The sequence below is a fragment of the Pongo pygmaeus genome, chromosome 15, assembly GCF_028885625.2.
Source record: "Pongo pygmaeus isolate AG05252 chromosome 15, NHGRI_mPonPyg2-v2.0_pri, whole genome shotgun sequence".
Taxonomy (NCBI): Eukaryota; Metazoa; Chordata; class Mammalia; order Primates; family Hominidae; genus Pongo; species Pongo pygmaeus.
In genome coordinates this window covers 72,462,580-72,477,972 of record NC_072388.2, presented here as the reverse complement: position 1 = coordinate 72,477,972, position 15,393 = coordinate 72,462,580, and the positions used below count along the sequence as shown (strand labels likewise).

The 15,393-nt window shown below is 47.8% G+C and overlaps 2 protein-coding genes and 1 long non-coding RNA gene across 5 annotated transcripts in view; 2 read left to right on the top strand and 1 right to left on the bottom strand.

Annotated features, from left to right (window-relative positions):
• The window catches only part of LOC129013103 (uncharacterized), a 17,516-nt gene extending 13,013 nt beyond the window's left edge, over positions 1-4,503 (top strand). For both annotated transcript variants that reach the window (XR_008493769.2, XR_010123754.1), the window contains exon 3: positions 4,226-4,503. This is a non-coding gene — a long non-coding RNA (uncharacterized LOC129013103). The remainder of the gene's footprint in view (positions 1-4,225) is intronic.
• On the bottom strand, positions 2,027-15,393 carry LOC129013102 (acyl-coenzyme A thioesterase 1). Of its 2 annotated transcripts, XM_063651820.1 has the most exons (4): positions 14,578-15,374; positions 11,077-11,279; positions 9,421-9,723; positions 2,027-4,415 (listed from the first exon to the last, which is right to left on the bottom strand). In XM_063651820.1, the coding sequence occupies exons 1-4, from the start codon at positions 15,032-15,034 to the stop codon at positions 4,350-4,352; spliced, it is 1,029 nt and encodes a 342-aa protein (XP_063507890.1). In that variant the 5' UTR covers positions 15,035-15,374; the 3' UTR covers positions 2,027-4,349. The 2 variants fall into 2 exon arrangements, with proteins under 2 accessions (XP_063507890.1, XP_054305526.2); XM_054449551.2 differs by lacking the exon at positions 2,027-4,415 and having other exon boundaries at positions 8,972-9,723; positions 14,578-15,393.
• HEATR4 (HEAT repeat containing 4) overlaps positions 9,723-15,393 on the top strand; it is a 63,944-nt gene continuing 58,273 nt past the window's right edge. The window contains exon 1 of the mRNA XM_063651814.1: positions 9,723-9,779. The gene's annotated coding sequence lies outside the window, so the exon portion shown is untranslated. The remainder of the gene's footprint in view (positions 9,780-15,393) is intronic.

The window sequence follows — 15,393 nt, the reverse complement described above, 5'->3', positions numbered from 1 at the left end:
ATGAGATCAGGAAGTGGGGGACACTGGAGTGTTTGTGGGTTGCTAGAATAGCTGTGGGATGCACTGGTCTAAGTTGGGGGTGACAGTGGTTGGGACACGGGGAGGTTGATTTGTGTAGGCACAGGGGATTGTGGGAATGGGGGCTGGTAGGGTCTCAAAAAATGGGGCCCAAGCTCAGAAGGAGCAGGCAAATGAGGATTAGGGAGGGGATGCTGTAGGTTAGAATGAAGGCTCTGCCTCCTCTGAGCTTGGAGCCTGGGAAAGGGGCCAGGGTGGATTTATGATGGTACAGGCAGTGCTGGGGGCTCCCGACAGGCCCCGGGCAAGGAAGAGGCTGCAGAATGCCCGCTCTGCCATTACAGACCAATTACACTGAGACAGCAGGGTTTGCAGCACAGAAAGAGCTTCATGATCACAGGGCACCTAGCAACGAGATGGGAGGAGACCCTCAAATCCATCTCCTTGAAGAATTCTGGGCTGGGGTTGTTACCAGTGGAAAGTGTCTGAGTTACTGGTGGCGAATCTGTACAGGTCTGCAGCAACTTCAGTTCTTGCCTCCTCAGAAGAAAGAATTTGACTGAGGGGCATAAGGCAGAAAAAGAGATGGAGGTGAGTTTCAGAGCAGAGTGGAAGTTTATTTAAAAAGTCTTTAGGACATGAAAGAAAGGAAAGTTCACTTGGAAGAGACCTGACTGGGCACCTGAAGGTCAAGAGCCCCGTTTAACTGTGATCCTAGGACTTTATAGGCTCGCCTCTTTCTCGTGATTCTTCTCTGAGGGTGGGCTGCCCTCATGCTCTGTGCTCTCTTTACCTTTGGGAAGTGAGCATGCACAGTGTATGTAGGAAGTTGTATACATGCCCATCTGAGGCTTTCTTCCCTTCTCTGGTGGAGTGTCCTGGAAAGGTCATACGTAGCCATTTTGTCTGGTTTTTTTTTTTTTTAAGACGGAGATTTACTCTTGTTGCCCAGGCTGGAGTGCAGTGGCATGGTCTCAGCTCACTGCAACCTCCACTTCCCGGGGCTCAAGCGATTCTCCTGCCTCAGCCTCCCGAGTAGCTGGGACTACAGGTGCGCACCACCACACCCAGCTAATTTGTGTATTTTTAGTAGAGACGGTGTTTCACTATGTTGGTCAGGCTGGTCTCGAACTCCTGACCTCAGGTGACCCATCCACCTCAGCCTCCCAAAGTGCTGGGATTACAGGCGTGAGCCACCATGCCCGACCTGCCATTTTGTCTCTTAATGCACATGCCCAGGAAGTTGCTTCTCCCTGGCACCTGCATTCAATTAACACTTTAATGTTAACAGCTGTGGATCATCAGGAGCTTGTCTCACTCTGGCCCTCTGGCACCGACTGTGAATTTTCAGTTTTAGAGAGGCAATGTGATAACTGTCGAACCATCACCTGACATTCCTAGTGGGTGAGGGAGAAAAGCCCTCTCCTTCCCTGCTCATGTCTGTCTAACTACCTGTAACAGGGTTTTTAAAGGGATCATGAAGGGTAAAGGGCTAGAAAATCGGGGTCATTGATTGGTTGGGGTAAAGGGGATTAAATTTTCAGGAGGTGGAAACTGCATTCTTTTTTTTTTTTTTGGAGACAGAGTCTCACTCTGTCACGCAGGCTGGAGTGCAATGGCGCGATCTCGGCTCACTGTAACCTCTGCCTCCCAGGTTCAAGTGATTCTCCTGCCTCAGCCTCTCAACCTCCAAGTAGCTTGGGCTACAGGCACATGCCACCACACTCGGCTAATTTTTGTAGTTTTAGTAGAGACGATGTTTCGCTATGTTTGCCAGGCTGGTCTCGAACTCCTGACCTTGTGATCCACCCGCCTCCGCCTCCCAAAGTGCTGGGATTATAGCTGTGAGCCACTGCGCCCAGCAAAAACTGCATTCTTTAGTGAGTGAGTTCCTGTGGGGTCCTTCAGAGAAGCTGGCATCAACAGTTTCATTGGCGGCTGATGTGACACCTCGGTTCTTGTCTTCTTGGTTTAAAAGAATTTAAACAAGAGACACACAGCAAAGAAGTGCAGCATAGAGTAATTTATTGCAAAGGAAGAGTATTTTGAAAGTTACGTGCAGAATGGACAGTATACTGTGAGAGAGAGAGGATTCAAGGCAAGCTGCTCATAGGGGTGAGACAGCAGAGACTTGCAGTAGGGAGACTCCCTTTATGGGAGTCTTACATGATTATTCATAAGGTGGTGGGAAGAGGTGTTGCTAGTAAGCATGTTCCGGGTGGTCTTCTGGGTGCACATGCACAGTAGCTGTACATGCTTGTTCATATGTCACATGTCTCACTAGCATATTACATCTCCATGTAGGGCTGTCTTCTTCTATTATAATGAGCAAAATGTCAGTTTGAGGACAGGTAAAATTAAAATGCTCATGCTGTCTATGGGGGAAATTCCCTACTGAAGACAGCTTTGCTTGAATGTGCTCAATGACAATGCGAATGCTGAGGCTCACTGTGTTGACTGTATGGGTGCCATGGTCGCTGCATCCCGAGAACACGGTCACTCCCTTAACTACCTATCCTGCCTCAGTTTCATTGCTACGCAGGACCTGAAAGAATATCTCAAATGGAAAAGTTAACGTTTTATAATGTTCCAGTTGTTATCTATAGAGCAGTGAAGGGGAACTATGACCTTGTGACAGGGTCTATGTGACTCTGGAGCAACAGACAGCAAACAACTCTGAGCAAGTGGGTCAGAGAGCAGCTGACCTCATGGCCAATGCTGTGTGTGCTACAAGCTGGGCTGATTTCCATTTCGCCCCTCCCTTCTTCCCTGATTAATTTCATAAAGTTGATAGGAAGGTTTCAGTGGGATCTTGGCCACTCTCATAAAGGAGGCTGTTCTGAGGGGCTGGGAAGGAGGCCTCATGAGAGGAGGAAGGGCTCCCAGGGAAGGGCTTGAGCCAGGGTCCCTGATGTTGGGGTGGAGTGGAGGGCAATATTAGCTTCAGCATGTGCACAGAAGAAGGCTTGGGGGTTCTGAGTGGTTGGGGTGCTACTGTGGGAGGCGGTCACCTTCAGAGAAGGGGCAACAGGAGGTGGGAAGCCCTGGTAAAGATTCAATTCCCCAAGTGGCCCAGATGCTCTAAAAATGGCTTGCCTCAGGGACTGTCCACCACCAAAATATCTCAGCACTCTCTCTTGGTATTTAATCAGATAAAGCCCCAGGATCTGAAGCCCCAGGTTCAGATCCTGCCTTGCCATTGGCTTGCAGGATCTATGACCTTGGCAAATGGCTTTGCCCCTTGCCTCAATTTCTTTTTCTGCAGAATGTGACAGGAGTGTTCTCTACTTCCTGAGGGTGTTTAAAACATTAAATAGTAATTAGCTCTTAATAGCTAACACATTGAACCTGATGCCCAGGGCTTGATGCATGATTGTTAATTCCTCCCAACAAGATGGGATTGTTGTTATACCCATTGTATAGATGAGGAAATTGAGGCCTGGCGCTCCGAGATACACACAGACACACAAACATCACGAGGCATTTGGGAAGTGACTGTCATGAGGGTGGAACCCTCATTAATGGGACTGGTGCCCTTATAAAACAGGTTGAAGAGAGCTGCCTTGCTCCTTCCACTAGGTAGGACACAAGATGGTGCCATCTATGAGGAACAGGCCCTCACCAGACACCAGATCTGCTGGTGCCTTGATCTTGGATTTCCTAGCCTCCAAAACTGTGAGCAATACATTTCTGTTGTTTATAAATTACCCAGTCTAAGACATTTTGTTACAGCAGTTGAACAGATTAAGACAAGTGTCCTCACCACCGGGGAAAAAAAAAAAAAAGAGCGAGAGAGAGAAAGATGGGAGATGATGGACAGGTTAATTACCTGGATTGCAGGAATCCTTTCACAGTGTGTTAATGTACACATATCAAAACACCATGCTGGGTTGGCACAGTGGTTCACGCCTATAATCCCAGCCCTTTGAGAGGCCAAGGTGGGAGTGTAACTAAGCAGGTTAGCAGCTTAGCCTCAAATCTTAAGACTTTTTTTTCCTTTCCCCTTTCTCCTCCCCCAATGAGTCTCAAGATAGAACTCTGAGACCAGCTGCATATGTGTTTCCTTTCATCGTGAAATACACCCTCGGAATGTGCTGAACCTCCACGCCCTTTCTTTTCCCATTCTATGTTTCCATGCCTTATGCACATGTATTTACCTAGATGCTCGTTAAGTACACACCATTACCTGGTCATATATTTCCTTCAGCTTCAGGGACTGGATCTGGATATGGACCAGACACCTCTAGCCACAGTGATGGCAATGGCTTCTTCACCAGATGAACAATACTTCAAGACAAGCCACTGGAGCAGGTCACGCCACCCGACAACTCCTAGTTCCGCTGCCTCTTCTGCACTCCAAACTCTCTCTTCAAAAACTCCTGGATTCCCTCCACAAACTGAAGAGTGGAAATATTTGCAAATAATTACACCCACTTCTCCCCTTGCTAGCATGGGTAATAAAACTCACTCTCTTTATCACACCTCATTCTTATTATATTGGCTTATTTTTACAAGTGGCGAGCAGCTGGACCCTTCTACTGATTACAGGAGGATCACTTGAGGCCAGGAGTTCGAGACCAGCCTGGGCAACATAATAAGACCCTGTTTCTGCAAAAAATTAAAAATTAGCTGGGCATGGTGGCAAGTGCCTATAGTCTCAGCTACTCAGGAGGCTGAAGTGGGAGGATGGGTTGAGCCCCCAGGAGTTTGAGGCTACAATGAGCTATGATAGCACCACTGCACTCCAGCCTGGCCAGAGCCTGTCTCTTAAAACAAAAACAAAAACAAAAACCACCCGCCACAACCATCACTTTGTACACTTTATTTTTATTTTATTTTTTGAGACAGGGTCTCACTCTGTTGTCCAGGCTAGAGTGCAGTAACACAATCTTGGCTCACTGCAACCTCCGACTCCCAGGTTCAAGCGATTCACCCACCTCAGCCTGCCAAGTAGCTGGGAGTACAGGTGTACACCACCACGCCTGGCAAATTTTTATATTTTTTGGTAGAGATGGAGTTTTACCATGTTGGCTAGGCTGCTCTCGAACTGCTGACTTCAAGTGATCCACCCACCTTGGCCTCCCAAAGTGATGGGATTACAGGCGTGAGCTACCGTGCCTGGTCCATGTTATACACTTTAAATATGCTTTTAAAAACCATGCCCATTGGACTTGGGTATTGGTTACATGGTGGTTCCCTTTAAAATTATTCATGATGGCCAGGTGCAGTGGTGCCTGCGTGTAATCCCAGCGCTTTGGGAGAGGTCAAAGTGGGAAGATTGCCTGAGCCCAGGAGTTTAAGACCAGCATGGCAACATAGGGAGACCCCATCACTTTTTTTTTTTTTTTTTTTTGAGACAGCGTTTTGCCCTTTCGCCCAGGCTGGCATGCAGTGGCACGATCTCGGCTCTCTGCAACCTCCGCCTTCCAGTTTCAAGTGATTCTCCTGCCACAGCCTCCCGAGTAGCTGGGATTACAGGCACCCAGCACCACGCCCGGCTAATATTTGTATTTTCAGTAGAGATAGGGTTTCACCATGCTGGCCTGGCTGGTCTCAAACTCCTGACCTCATGACCTGCTCGCCTTGGCATCTCAAAGGGCTGGGATTACAGGCGTGAGCCACCGCACCCGGTCTTTTTTCTTTTTCTTTTTTGAGACGGAGTTTTGCTCTTGTTGCCTAGGCTGGAATACAATGGTGTGATCTCGGCTCACTGTAACCTCTGCCTCCTTGTTCAAGCGATTCTCCTGTCTCAGCCTCCCAAGTAGCTGGGATTACAGGCACATGCCACCACACTTGGCTAATTTTTGTATTTTTAGTAGAGACAGGGTTTCATCATATTGGTCAGGCTGGTCTAGAACTCCTGACCTCAGGTGATCTGCCTGCCTCGGCCTCCCAAAGTGCTGGGATTACAGGCATAAGCCACTGCACCCGACCTCTGTTTTCAAATAAATAAGCGAATCATTATGGAGCATGTTAGTTTAATGAACTTTTCTGTATATTTCACAGTGTTCACAGTGTGCATGGGTTGCAAGTGAAAAGAAAAATGTCTTTCAAATAACTAATAAAGACTAACTAGGCTGGGCCCGGTTGCTCATGCCTGTAATCCAAGCAGTTTGGTAGGCCAAGATGGGCAGACTGCTTGAGCCCAGAAGTTTTGAGACCAGCCTGGGCAACATGGTGAAACCTTGTCTCTGCAAAAATACAAAAATTAGCTGTGCATGGTGACACGTGTCTGCGGTCCCAGCTACTCAGGGGGCTGAGGTGGGAGGATCACTTGAGTCTTGGAGATCGAGACTGTAGTGAGCCAAGATCATGTCACTGCCACTGCACTCTAGCCTGGGTGACAGAGTTAGATCCTATCTCAAAAAAAAAAAAAAAAACGAAATGTCAAGAGGCTGATAGGTAATCTGAACCCTTGTGGTGATTTTTAAAATTTTTCATGTTATTAAAACATTTTTTTTGCCAGGTGCGGTGGCTCACGCCTATAATCCTGGCACTTTGGGAGGCCAAGCCAGGTGGATCACCTGAGGTCAGGAGTTCAAGACCAGTCTGACCAACATGGCAAAACCCCATCTCTACTAAAAATACAAAATTTAGCTGAGCATGGTGGCAGGCACCTGTAATCCCAGCTACTTGGGAGGCTGAGGCAGGAGAATCACGTGAACCCAGGAGGCAGAGGTTGCAGTGAGCCGAGATCAAGCCATTGTACTCCAGCCTGGGCAACAGAGTGAGACTCCGTCTCAAAAAAAAATTGTTTTTATAAGATGGTGTCCCACTGTGTTACCCAGGCTGGCTTGAACTCCTGGGCTCAAGCAATCCTACTGCCTCAGCCTCCCAAATAGCTGGGATTACAGGCATGTGCTTCTACACCCACAGGCTTATCTGTGGTGCTTTTGAATCTAATATTCACCAGCCCGAATTTCTAAGAATGGGGAATAGGGTCCCTAAGGTCTCAAAAGGGCTTCAGCAGACAAGTTTGGGACCCAGCATCTACTAAAACAAGTTTTAACTATTGCACTTTTCTAAGAGAGTCATATACTATATAATTGCAAGGGAAAAGATAAAACAATATGACTTGAAATTTTGTGTTGTGGCCTGGCATCTTGGGGTGGGACTTGGCCAGGCCAGCTATGAGGAACTGTCCCAGACTGCATCATCTCTAAGAGTTTTCAGAGCCTCGGGTCATGTGTACTCTAAATGGGGCTCCATGCCCAGCACTGGCATTCTTGTGGAAGTTTGGACAGACATGGCACCAGCTGCAGTCCTGGGTTGCAGAGTAACACAGGAAGTAGCTTCATCTCAGGGTATCATCTCTCTACTGTAGATGTGGTTATATTCTACTGCTACAAGACCATGAATTCCTTTAGAAAAAAGATGCCGGAAGCTGGCAGCAGTGGCTCACACCTGTAATTTCAGCACTTTGGGAGGCTGAGGCAGGAGGATTGTTTGAACTCAGTAATTTAAGACTAGCCTGGGCAACATTGGGAGACCCCATCTGTAAAAAAATTAAAAATTAGCCAGGCCTGGTGGTGTGTGCCTGTGGTCTCAGCTGCTAGGGTGGCTGAGGTAGGAGAATAGCTTAAACCTACGAGGTTGAGGCTGCAGTGAGCTGTGACTGTGCCAGTGCACTCCAGCCTGGGCAACAGAATGAGACCCTGCCTCCAAAAAAAAAAAAAAAGAAGGAAAGAAAAGAATAATAAATTAAGGTTTTTTTTTCTTTTAAATACAACTAAGGTTTAAGAAAAATCAAGTTTATTGTGGAACTATTTATATCAAGTGATATAAATATTGTCTTTCTTTTTCTTTCTTTTATTTATTTTTTTTGAGACAGTATCTTGCTGTCACCCAGGCTGGAGCGCAGTAGCACGATCTCGGCTCATTGCAACCTCTGCCTCCCGGGCTCAAGCGGTTCTCCCACCTCAGCCTCCCCAGTAGCTGGGACTACAGGCATGCGCCACCATGTCTGGTATTTGTTTGTAGAGACGGGGTTTTGCCATGTTGCCCAGGCTTGTCTTGAACTCCTGGGTTCAAGCAATCCACCGGCCTCGGCCTCCCAAAGTGCTGGCATTACAAGTGTGAGCCACCACGCCAAGCCTAAATTGTTATTGAATTTCACATTTATCATTGTTAAAATCACTTATGTAATTCATCTAAATAATGTTTTATCAGCTTTTGAAACAATTAAATCCTAAAGGTCCATATGTATAAACAGGAATGTAAAATTTATTTGCACTAGGAGAATCCTTATTAATCCAAGGAGAAGATATCAAAGAACTAAATATGTATTGGTTTTGAAAAGTTTTAGTAGTTTTATATCTAACTAGTAATCAGTTTATAGGCAAGATGTTAACTTCCATTCTTAAAGGAGGAACTCAAATCTGATATACTTTTTATATTATGTGCTTTTCTTCCACAGTAGGTAATCATTTATTTATTTAATTAATTAATTTATTTTTGAGGCACAGTCTTGCTCTGTTGCCCAGGCTGGAGGGCAGTAGCGCAATCTCAGCTCATTGCAACCTCTGCCTCCCAGGTTCAAGCAATTCTCCTGCCTCAGCCTCCTGAGTAGCTGGGACTACAGGCACGCGTCACCACGCCTGGCTAATTTTTTGTATTTTTAGTAGAAATGGGGTTTCACCACGTTGGCCAGGCTGGTCTTAAACTCCTGACCTCAAGTAATCCATCCACCTCGGCCTCCCAAAGTGCTAGGATTACAGGTGTGAGCCACCACGCCTGGCTCACTTATACTCATTCAGCAAAGAATTATTGAACTCCATTTATGTACCAGACACTGTTAATTGATGTTACTCCCTTTTCCTTTCAGAACTAAAGCCTTATCAGTTGTGTGTTGAGATAGGAAGAGGAGACTTTTTCCACTTCTTGTGTTTTCTACAGTTACTCCCTTCCCAAACTGATAAAGTATATAGTTTATAAAAATCTTAAAAACTCATTCTTACTGGTAAATTCATTTTAATAATGAGGGAAAGAAACTTTAAGTAGTTATTAAAAACAAAAGAATGAATACACATACACACACTAAATGTGGCAGATGTTTCCAGGAGAGATTAGCAACAGAGAGGCCACATGATCAAATAAAATTTACACTTTTGCTGGGATTGTCCCCTCTTGGCCACCCAAGTGTTTGTGGAAGAAAGTCTGGAGTTGTTTCCAAGCATCCACCTGAGCCATGGCATGAGCCCTGGGCTCCCCTCCCCAGATAATAGGACTGCCCACCAAGGCATGCAGGGAAGCCCGGCACAGGGGGAAGTAAGGAGGCTCAATATAGTGCCCTGTCTCTGGGTAACAGATGATCTGGGGCTTTCTCCTCCCATGGGCCTGCAAGCGTTTACAGGCCTCATTAGCATAGAACTCACTCTTCCAGTTGTGGTCATCCTGACCTACCAGGAACAGGAAGGTGCTCTCTGCCCTTTCCACAGGAATGAAACTCTTCTGGTCAGGTCCTTCCAAAGGGCTGTTCAGGACATCCACAATGTCTGCATAGCCATCTTTGGTCACCCTGATGCGATTTCTGTTGACGCCCACAGGGGGCAGGGTCTCACCCTTGTAGCGTAAGGTTCCCCCAACATTGGCCACAGAGCCGTTGATGACAACAGCAGCCGTGATGCCCTTCAGGAAAGAGGCCATGGAAAGGCAGAGCTCACCCCCTTTGGAAATTCCAAGCAGCCCAACTCCTGGACCTTTTACCTGAGAAAGGGACAAAGGAAAAAGAAGAAGAATGACTCCACAAACAGTGGAATACGGTGAGTAGTGTCCACCCTGGAAGTTAGTTGAACCTGAGTCTGAATCTGGGTTCTACCATTTACCCAGATTTGCAGCGTTGGGAATTTACCTCCCCTCTATCTCTTCCTTTCCACAATTTCTCCATCACCACTCTTGGTGATAACCATGTGGAAGATCTATCAATTACTCTGGTTTCTCAGTTCCTTAATCTCATATCTCCTATGATCTTTTTCTCTCTCCCACCTGAGCCACCCATTCCCAATGTCGTAACTAAACTGAGTCATCATCAACAAGTACATCATCTCCTGGCCGGGCGTGGTGGCTCACGCCTGTAATCGCAACACTTTGGGAGGCTGAGGTGGATCATTTGAGGTCAGGAGTTTGAGATCAGTCTGGCCAACATGGTGAAACATTGTCTCTACTAAAAATACAAAAATTAGCCGGGCAGTAGTGGCATGCGCCTGTAGTCTCAGCTATGTGGGAGGCTGAGGCAGGAGAATCAATTGAACCCGCGAGGTGGAGTTTGCAGTGAGCCGAAATCATGCCATTGCACTCCAGCCTGGGTGACACAGCAAGACTCCATCTCAAAAAACAAAACAAAACAAAACAAAACAGAAAGAAAGAAAAAACACACTGGAATTTAAAATTGCATAACAACAACTACGAATCTGTTTACTAGCAGAAAATATGTAGTATAGAATTGTATAGAAACTGTCTATAAGAGGCCAGGTGTGGTGGCTCACATGCCTGTAATTCCAGCACTCTGGGAGGCAAGGTGGGCAGATCACTTGAGGTCAGGAGTTTGAGACCAGCCTGGCCAACATGGCGAAACCCCATCTCTACTAAAAAAAAAAAAAAAAAAATACAAATATTAGGCTGGGCATAGTGGCTCATGCCTGTATTCCAGCAATTTGGGAGGCCAAAGCAGGTGGATCATTTGAGGTCAGGAGTTCAAGACCAGCCTGACCAATATTGTGAAACCCTGCCTCTACTAAAAATACAAAAATTAGCCAAGCATGGTGTCAGGTGCCTGTAATTCCAGCTACTCGGGAGGCTGAGGCACAAGAATCACTTGAACTTAGGAGGTGGAGGTTGCGATGAGCCAAGATCGCACCACTGGACTCCAGCCTGACAACAGAGTGAGACTCCATCTCAAAAAAAGAAAGAAAGAGACTGTCTACAAGAAGTGACTAAAAAAGGTAGTGTGTGTTGGGGTAGGGAATGGCTGTCATGAATGAGCTAACTTCTGTGAAAACCCAGACCATTTAAGAAGAGACTTGATACATCATAGCCCATAAATCTGAGAGAAGAACTAACCTCAGGATGACTGAGCAAGTAGTTCACGGCTTCTTCAAAGTACTCCAGATGGAGCGTCTCCATGGTCTTGGGGAGGTCTTCATAGTTATAATAAGCCAGAGCCATCACAGCAAAACCCTTCCCAGCCAGCAGACTAGCCCGATACTCCAGCAGGCCACCTCCAGTTCCGAACATGTCCACAATCCCAGGAAAGGGCCCAGGTTCTTGGGAAGAAACAAAACAAAATGCAAAACTAAGCTATTCCTGAAACAGTTGGTTTCTTATCAAGTTAAACACATACTTATCACACATGTGACCCAGCAATCCCACTCCTAGGTATCTACCCACGAGAAATGAAAACCTGTGTTTGTCCAGAAACTTGTAGGCAAGTGTTTATAGTGACTTTACTCATTATAACCAAAGACTGGAAACAACCCAAATGTCCTCTGACTGGTGAATGAATCCATTTAATGGTACACCACCAAGAAACAGAAAGACTGCCACACAGAAGAGCATAAATGCCTCTCCAGTGCACTCAACAGAATGCACTTATTCAATGGAGACAGACTCAAAAGGCTACTCATTCTGAATGACTCCACCTACTGAATATTTTTACCATTTACATTAAACGTTGTATTTCACACACACAAAAAAAAGAATAACAACGCAGGCTGGGTGCAGTGGCTGACGCCTATAATCCCAGCACTTTGGGAGGCTGAGACAGGTGGATCACCTGAGGTCAGGAGTTCGAGACCAGCCTGGCCAACATGGTGAAACCCCATCTCTACTAGAAATACAGAAGTTAGCCGGGTGTGGTGGCGGGCACCTGTAATCCCAGCTACTCGGGAGGCTGAGGGAGGAGAATCGCTTGAACCCGGGAGGCAGAGGTTGCAGTGAGCCAAGATTGCGCCACTGCACTCCAGCCTGGGCAAAAGAGCGAGACACTGTCTCAAAAAAAAAAAAAAAAAATGCAAACACCTTATAGGCAACACTTTAAGAAATACTTCAGTGCTGATACCCTCAAATCATAAAAGTCCCACAGACCCCTGTGCCCTTTCCTCCCTTTCCAGTATCCTGGACTTTCTGTGTTATCACTCTTGGTTTTCTTTATAGTATTACCACTTAGATTATGTACCTTAAACAATATTTTATTTTGCCTATTTTTTGAATTGTATCGAAATGGAATGATACTGAATGTGTTCTCCTAGGGTTTGACTGTTTCACTCAACAGTGGTTTGGAGATTCATCCATGTCGATTCTGTTGTATTTTTTTCTTTTATTTTGTGTATCTTGATAGATGTTGATTCTTGTAGCTGTAGTTCAATCACTTTGACTGCTGGAAATATACCTCAATTTATTAATCTGTTCTACTGTTGATGGACGTTTGGACTGTTTCCAGTTGGCTTTGCTCTCTTTTAAATTTAATCCAGATTAAATTTAATCCATATGAGCCATTGCTCATCTGCAATGGCTTTCCTCTTATAAGGAATATGCTGCACATGTACAAGTAGAACAACATATTTAACTTTATAAGTTAAGACAAATTGTTGCCCAGAGCAGATGAATATGTTGACTCCTTCTAGCAGTGAGTTTCATTTCCTCCACATACTGGTCAGCAATTGATAATGCTGGCTTCTAAAAGTGGGCCACTTCTGAGGGTGTGAAATGTACTCTGTTGTTTTATTTTGCATTTCTTTGATTATTAATAAGGATAAGCATCATTTCATTTTTACACTGGCTGATTGCTCTTTATGTAATATAAAAGTATCCAGTAACCTCAAATTTCCATTTGACAGCAAGAGGCTTTCCTATTGTAAATGCTAATTTACATAAACCTTAACATACTGTGGGAGTTGAAAGAAAAGTTGCAAAAATGAGAAACTTTTAAAGCACATTTGTGGGCCCCATACCCCTAGGATCCCGAGAAACCCCAGTGCCCCAGCAGCGATGAGCACAGCCCATGCGTGTGCTGATGGACAGGGACCGCGTGCTGGCAGCTTCCAGATGGCCTCCTGCTGGGCTTCAGCCACTGCTTCTCAGGGAGCTGCATGTGACACTGCAGCAGCACCGCAGCTTCCTGGCCTGGAAGCAGTACCGCACCCTGCTGCCGGACCTGGTGGATAAAGTGGCCCATGGGTGTGAAGCCCTAGGCTTTTCCCTAGTTCTTGGAGCCCAACCCCGGAGGGTCTTGCAAGAGATGAAGCACATGCAAAACACCGAGGTCTTTATACTGCACCAGCCCCTGCCAAAGTATGACCACTGTGTGGGTGAGAAGCACTGCTGGGTAGAGCAGCACCTGGAGCCCCAGCTTGTGGAGTGAATTATCCTTACAATGGACAAGACCGTGGTCTTTGGGGACTTGCTTACTGATGACAAGGATACCATTCGAGGCCAAGAGGAGAGGCCGCAATCAGTACCTGGTTCTGCCATGCACAAGGAGGTGGCTGCTCTCCTGGAGTGACAACAGGAGGGAGATCATAGCCAGCCAGCGGGGAGCTAGGCAGCAGGAACGAACAGGCCCTGTAGGGGGCAGCAGCTGCAGCTGGAGCAATGGCGGGCGGGCAGGCACCATAACCTCTGCACTGTCAGAGGCCCAGCCACCTGGCACCTCCTGGCTGCCATGGAAATGCAGTGAGAAAACCAGTCGCAATTCTGTTTATTGAAAAAAAAAAAGTGGCTTCCTGGTCAGTACATAAATAGGAACATTGAAACTACTTGAAAATTTTGTTGTTGTTGTTTGTTTTTTGTTTTTGTTTTTGTTTTTTAGATGGAGTTTCACTCTTGTCCCCCAGGCTGGAGTACAATAGCGTGATCTCGGCTCACTGCAACCTCTGCCTCCCGGGTTCCAGCGATTCTCCTGCCTCAGACTCCCGGAGTAGCTGGGACTACAGGCGCCCGCTACCACGCCCGGCTAATTTTTTGTACTTTTAGTTGACACGGGGTTTCACCGTGTTAGCCAGGATGGCCTCTATCTCCTGAGGTCGTGATCCGCCCGCCTCGGCCTCCCAAAGTGCTGGGATTACAGGCGTGAGCCACCGCGCCCGGCCCTTACAATGTCTTTTAACTGAGCACTAGGTTTGAGGGACCTCTCAGTTTTGGAGCGGCAGGGGCACTTCCCCAACCAACTTTCCATTCCATTCCTGTCTCCTTACACTAACCTCCGGAATGTTGGAAGCTACATCCTTTCTCCGTGTGAAAAGCGCAGGGACGAAAAAAAATAAAAATAAAAAAATAAGTGTAACTCCCCTCAAAGGGCCGGGCGCGGTGGCTCACCCTGCAATCCTAGCTCTTAGGGAGGCAGAGGCGGGAGGATAGCTTGAGTCCAGCAGTTCAAGACCTACCTGGGCAACATAGCCCGGGCGGTGGGGGGGCTGGAGAAGAGACACACACACGCACACACAAGCGAAAAGCGCGGGGCGGGGCGGGGGACACACACACACACACACACACACACACACACACACAGCGGAAAGCGCAAGAACAGGGATGGGCAGACGGGAACAATTAGCAGAGGTGAGTCACCTGGCGGCAGGAAGAGCGTGCCTCGCACCCGGCCCGCGCGCACCGGCTCGCGCCGCACCCCTGGCGGGAGGAAGTAGCGCTCGTGCCGCACCTGGCACAGCAGCCGCCCGGGCTCGGGGTCGTGGCCATCCAGCACCTCCAGCTCCACGGCCAAGGGCGTTCGCACGTCGCGCTTCACCAGCCGCACCGAGGGTTTCGCGGGCTCCAAGGCCCAGAGCAGCCCCATGGGCTCAAGCCCCGCGAAGCTGCCGCCCAGCGCGGGCGCGCGCTCCAGGTCCAGCTCGCCGCGGGTGTCGGCGCGGTAGCGCGCGTGGGCCTGGAAAAGCGCGCCCTTCTCGTCGCGCAGGGACGCGCGCAGCGTGACCGGCTGCTCCGGGGCTAGGCCGCGCACCGCGATTCGCACCGGTTCGTCCCAGCAGCAGCGGCCCGCGGGCTCCACGATCAGCGTCGCCGCCATCCAAGCAGGAACCCAAATAATCCGGCCAACCTGCCTCAGCTGTGGAGACCCCTGCAACTCTGCCCAACTCTTCCTCTCGGGCTGCCGTCGCAGGCTAAGCGCCCACTAGGGCAGAGCTGTCTGCTAATGTGAGCGGGGAAGGCCAGAGTCCAGAGGATCAGCCAGACCAAATATAGACACACTGGAACTTGCTTAAAGTCTCCTGTGTTGAAACCTCCACTTTATGTTGGAAAGCAACTTCCTAGTTTTGCTTTTCAGAAGCTTGCTGGCTCGCGGAATGGGCTGGGCCAGGACTGGTTCGTCCCAGCTACTCGGGAGGCTGAGGCAGGAGAATGGCGTGATCCCGGGGGGCGGAGCTT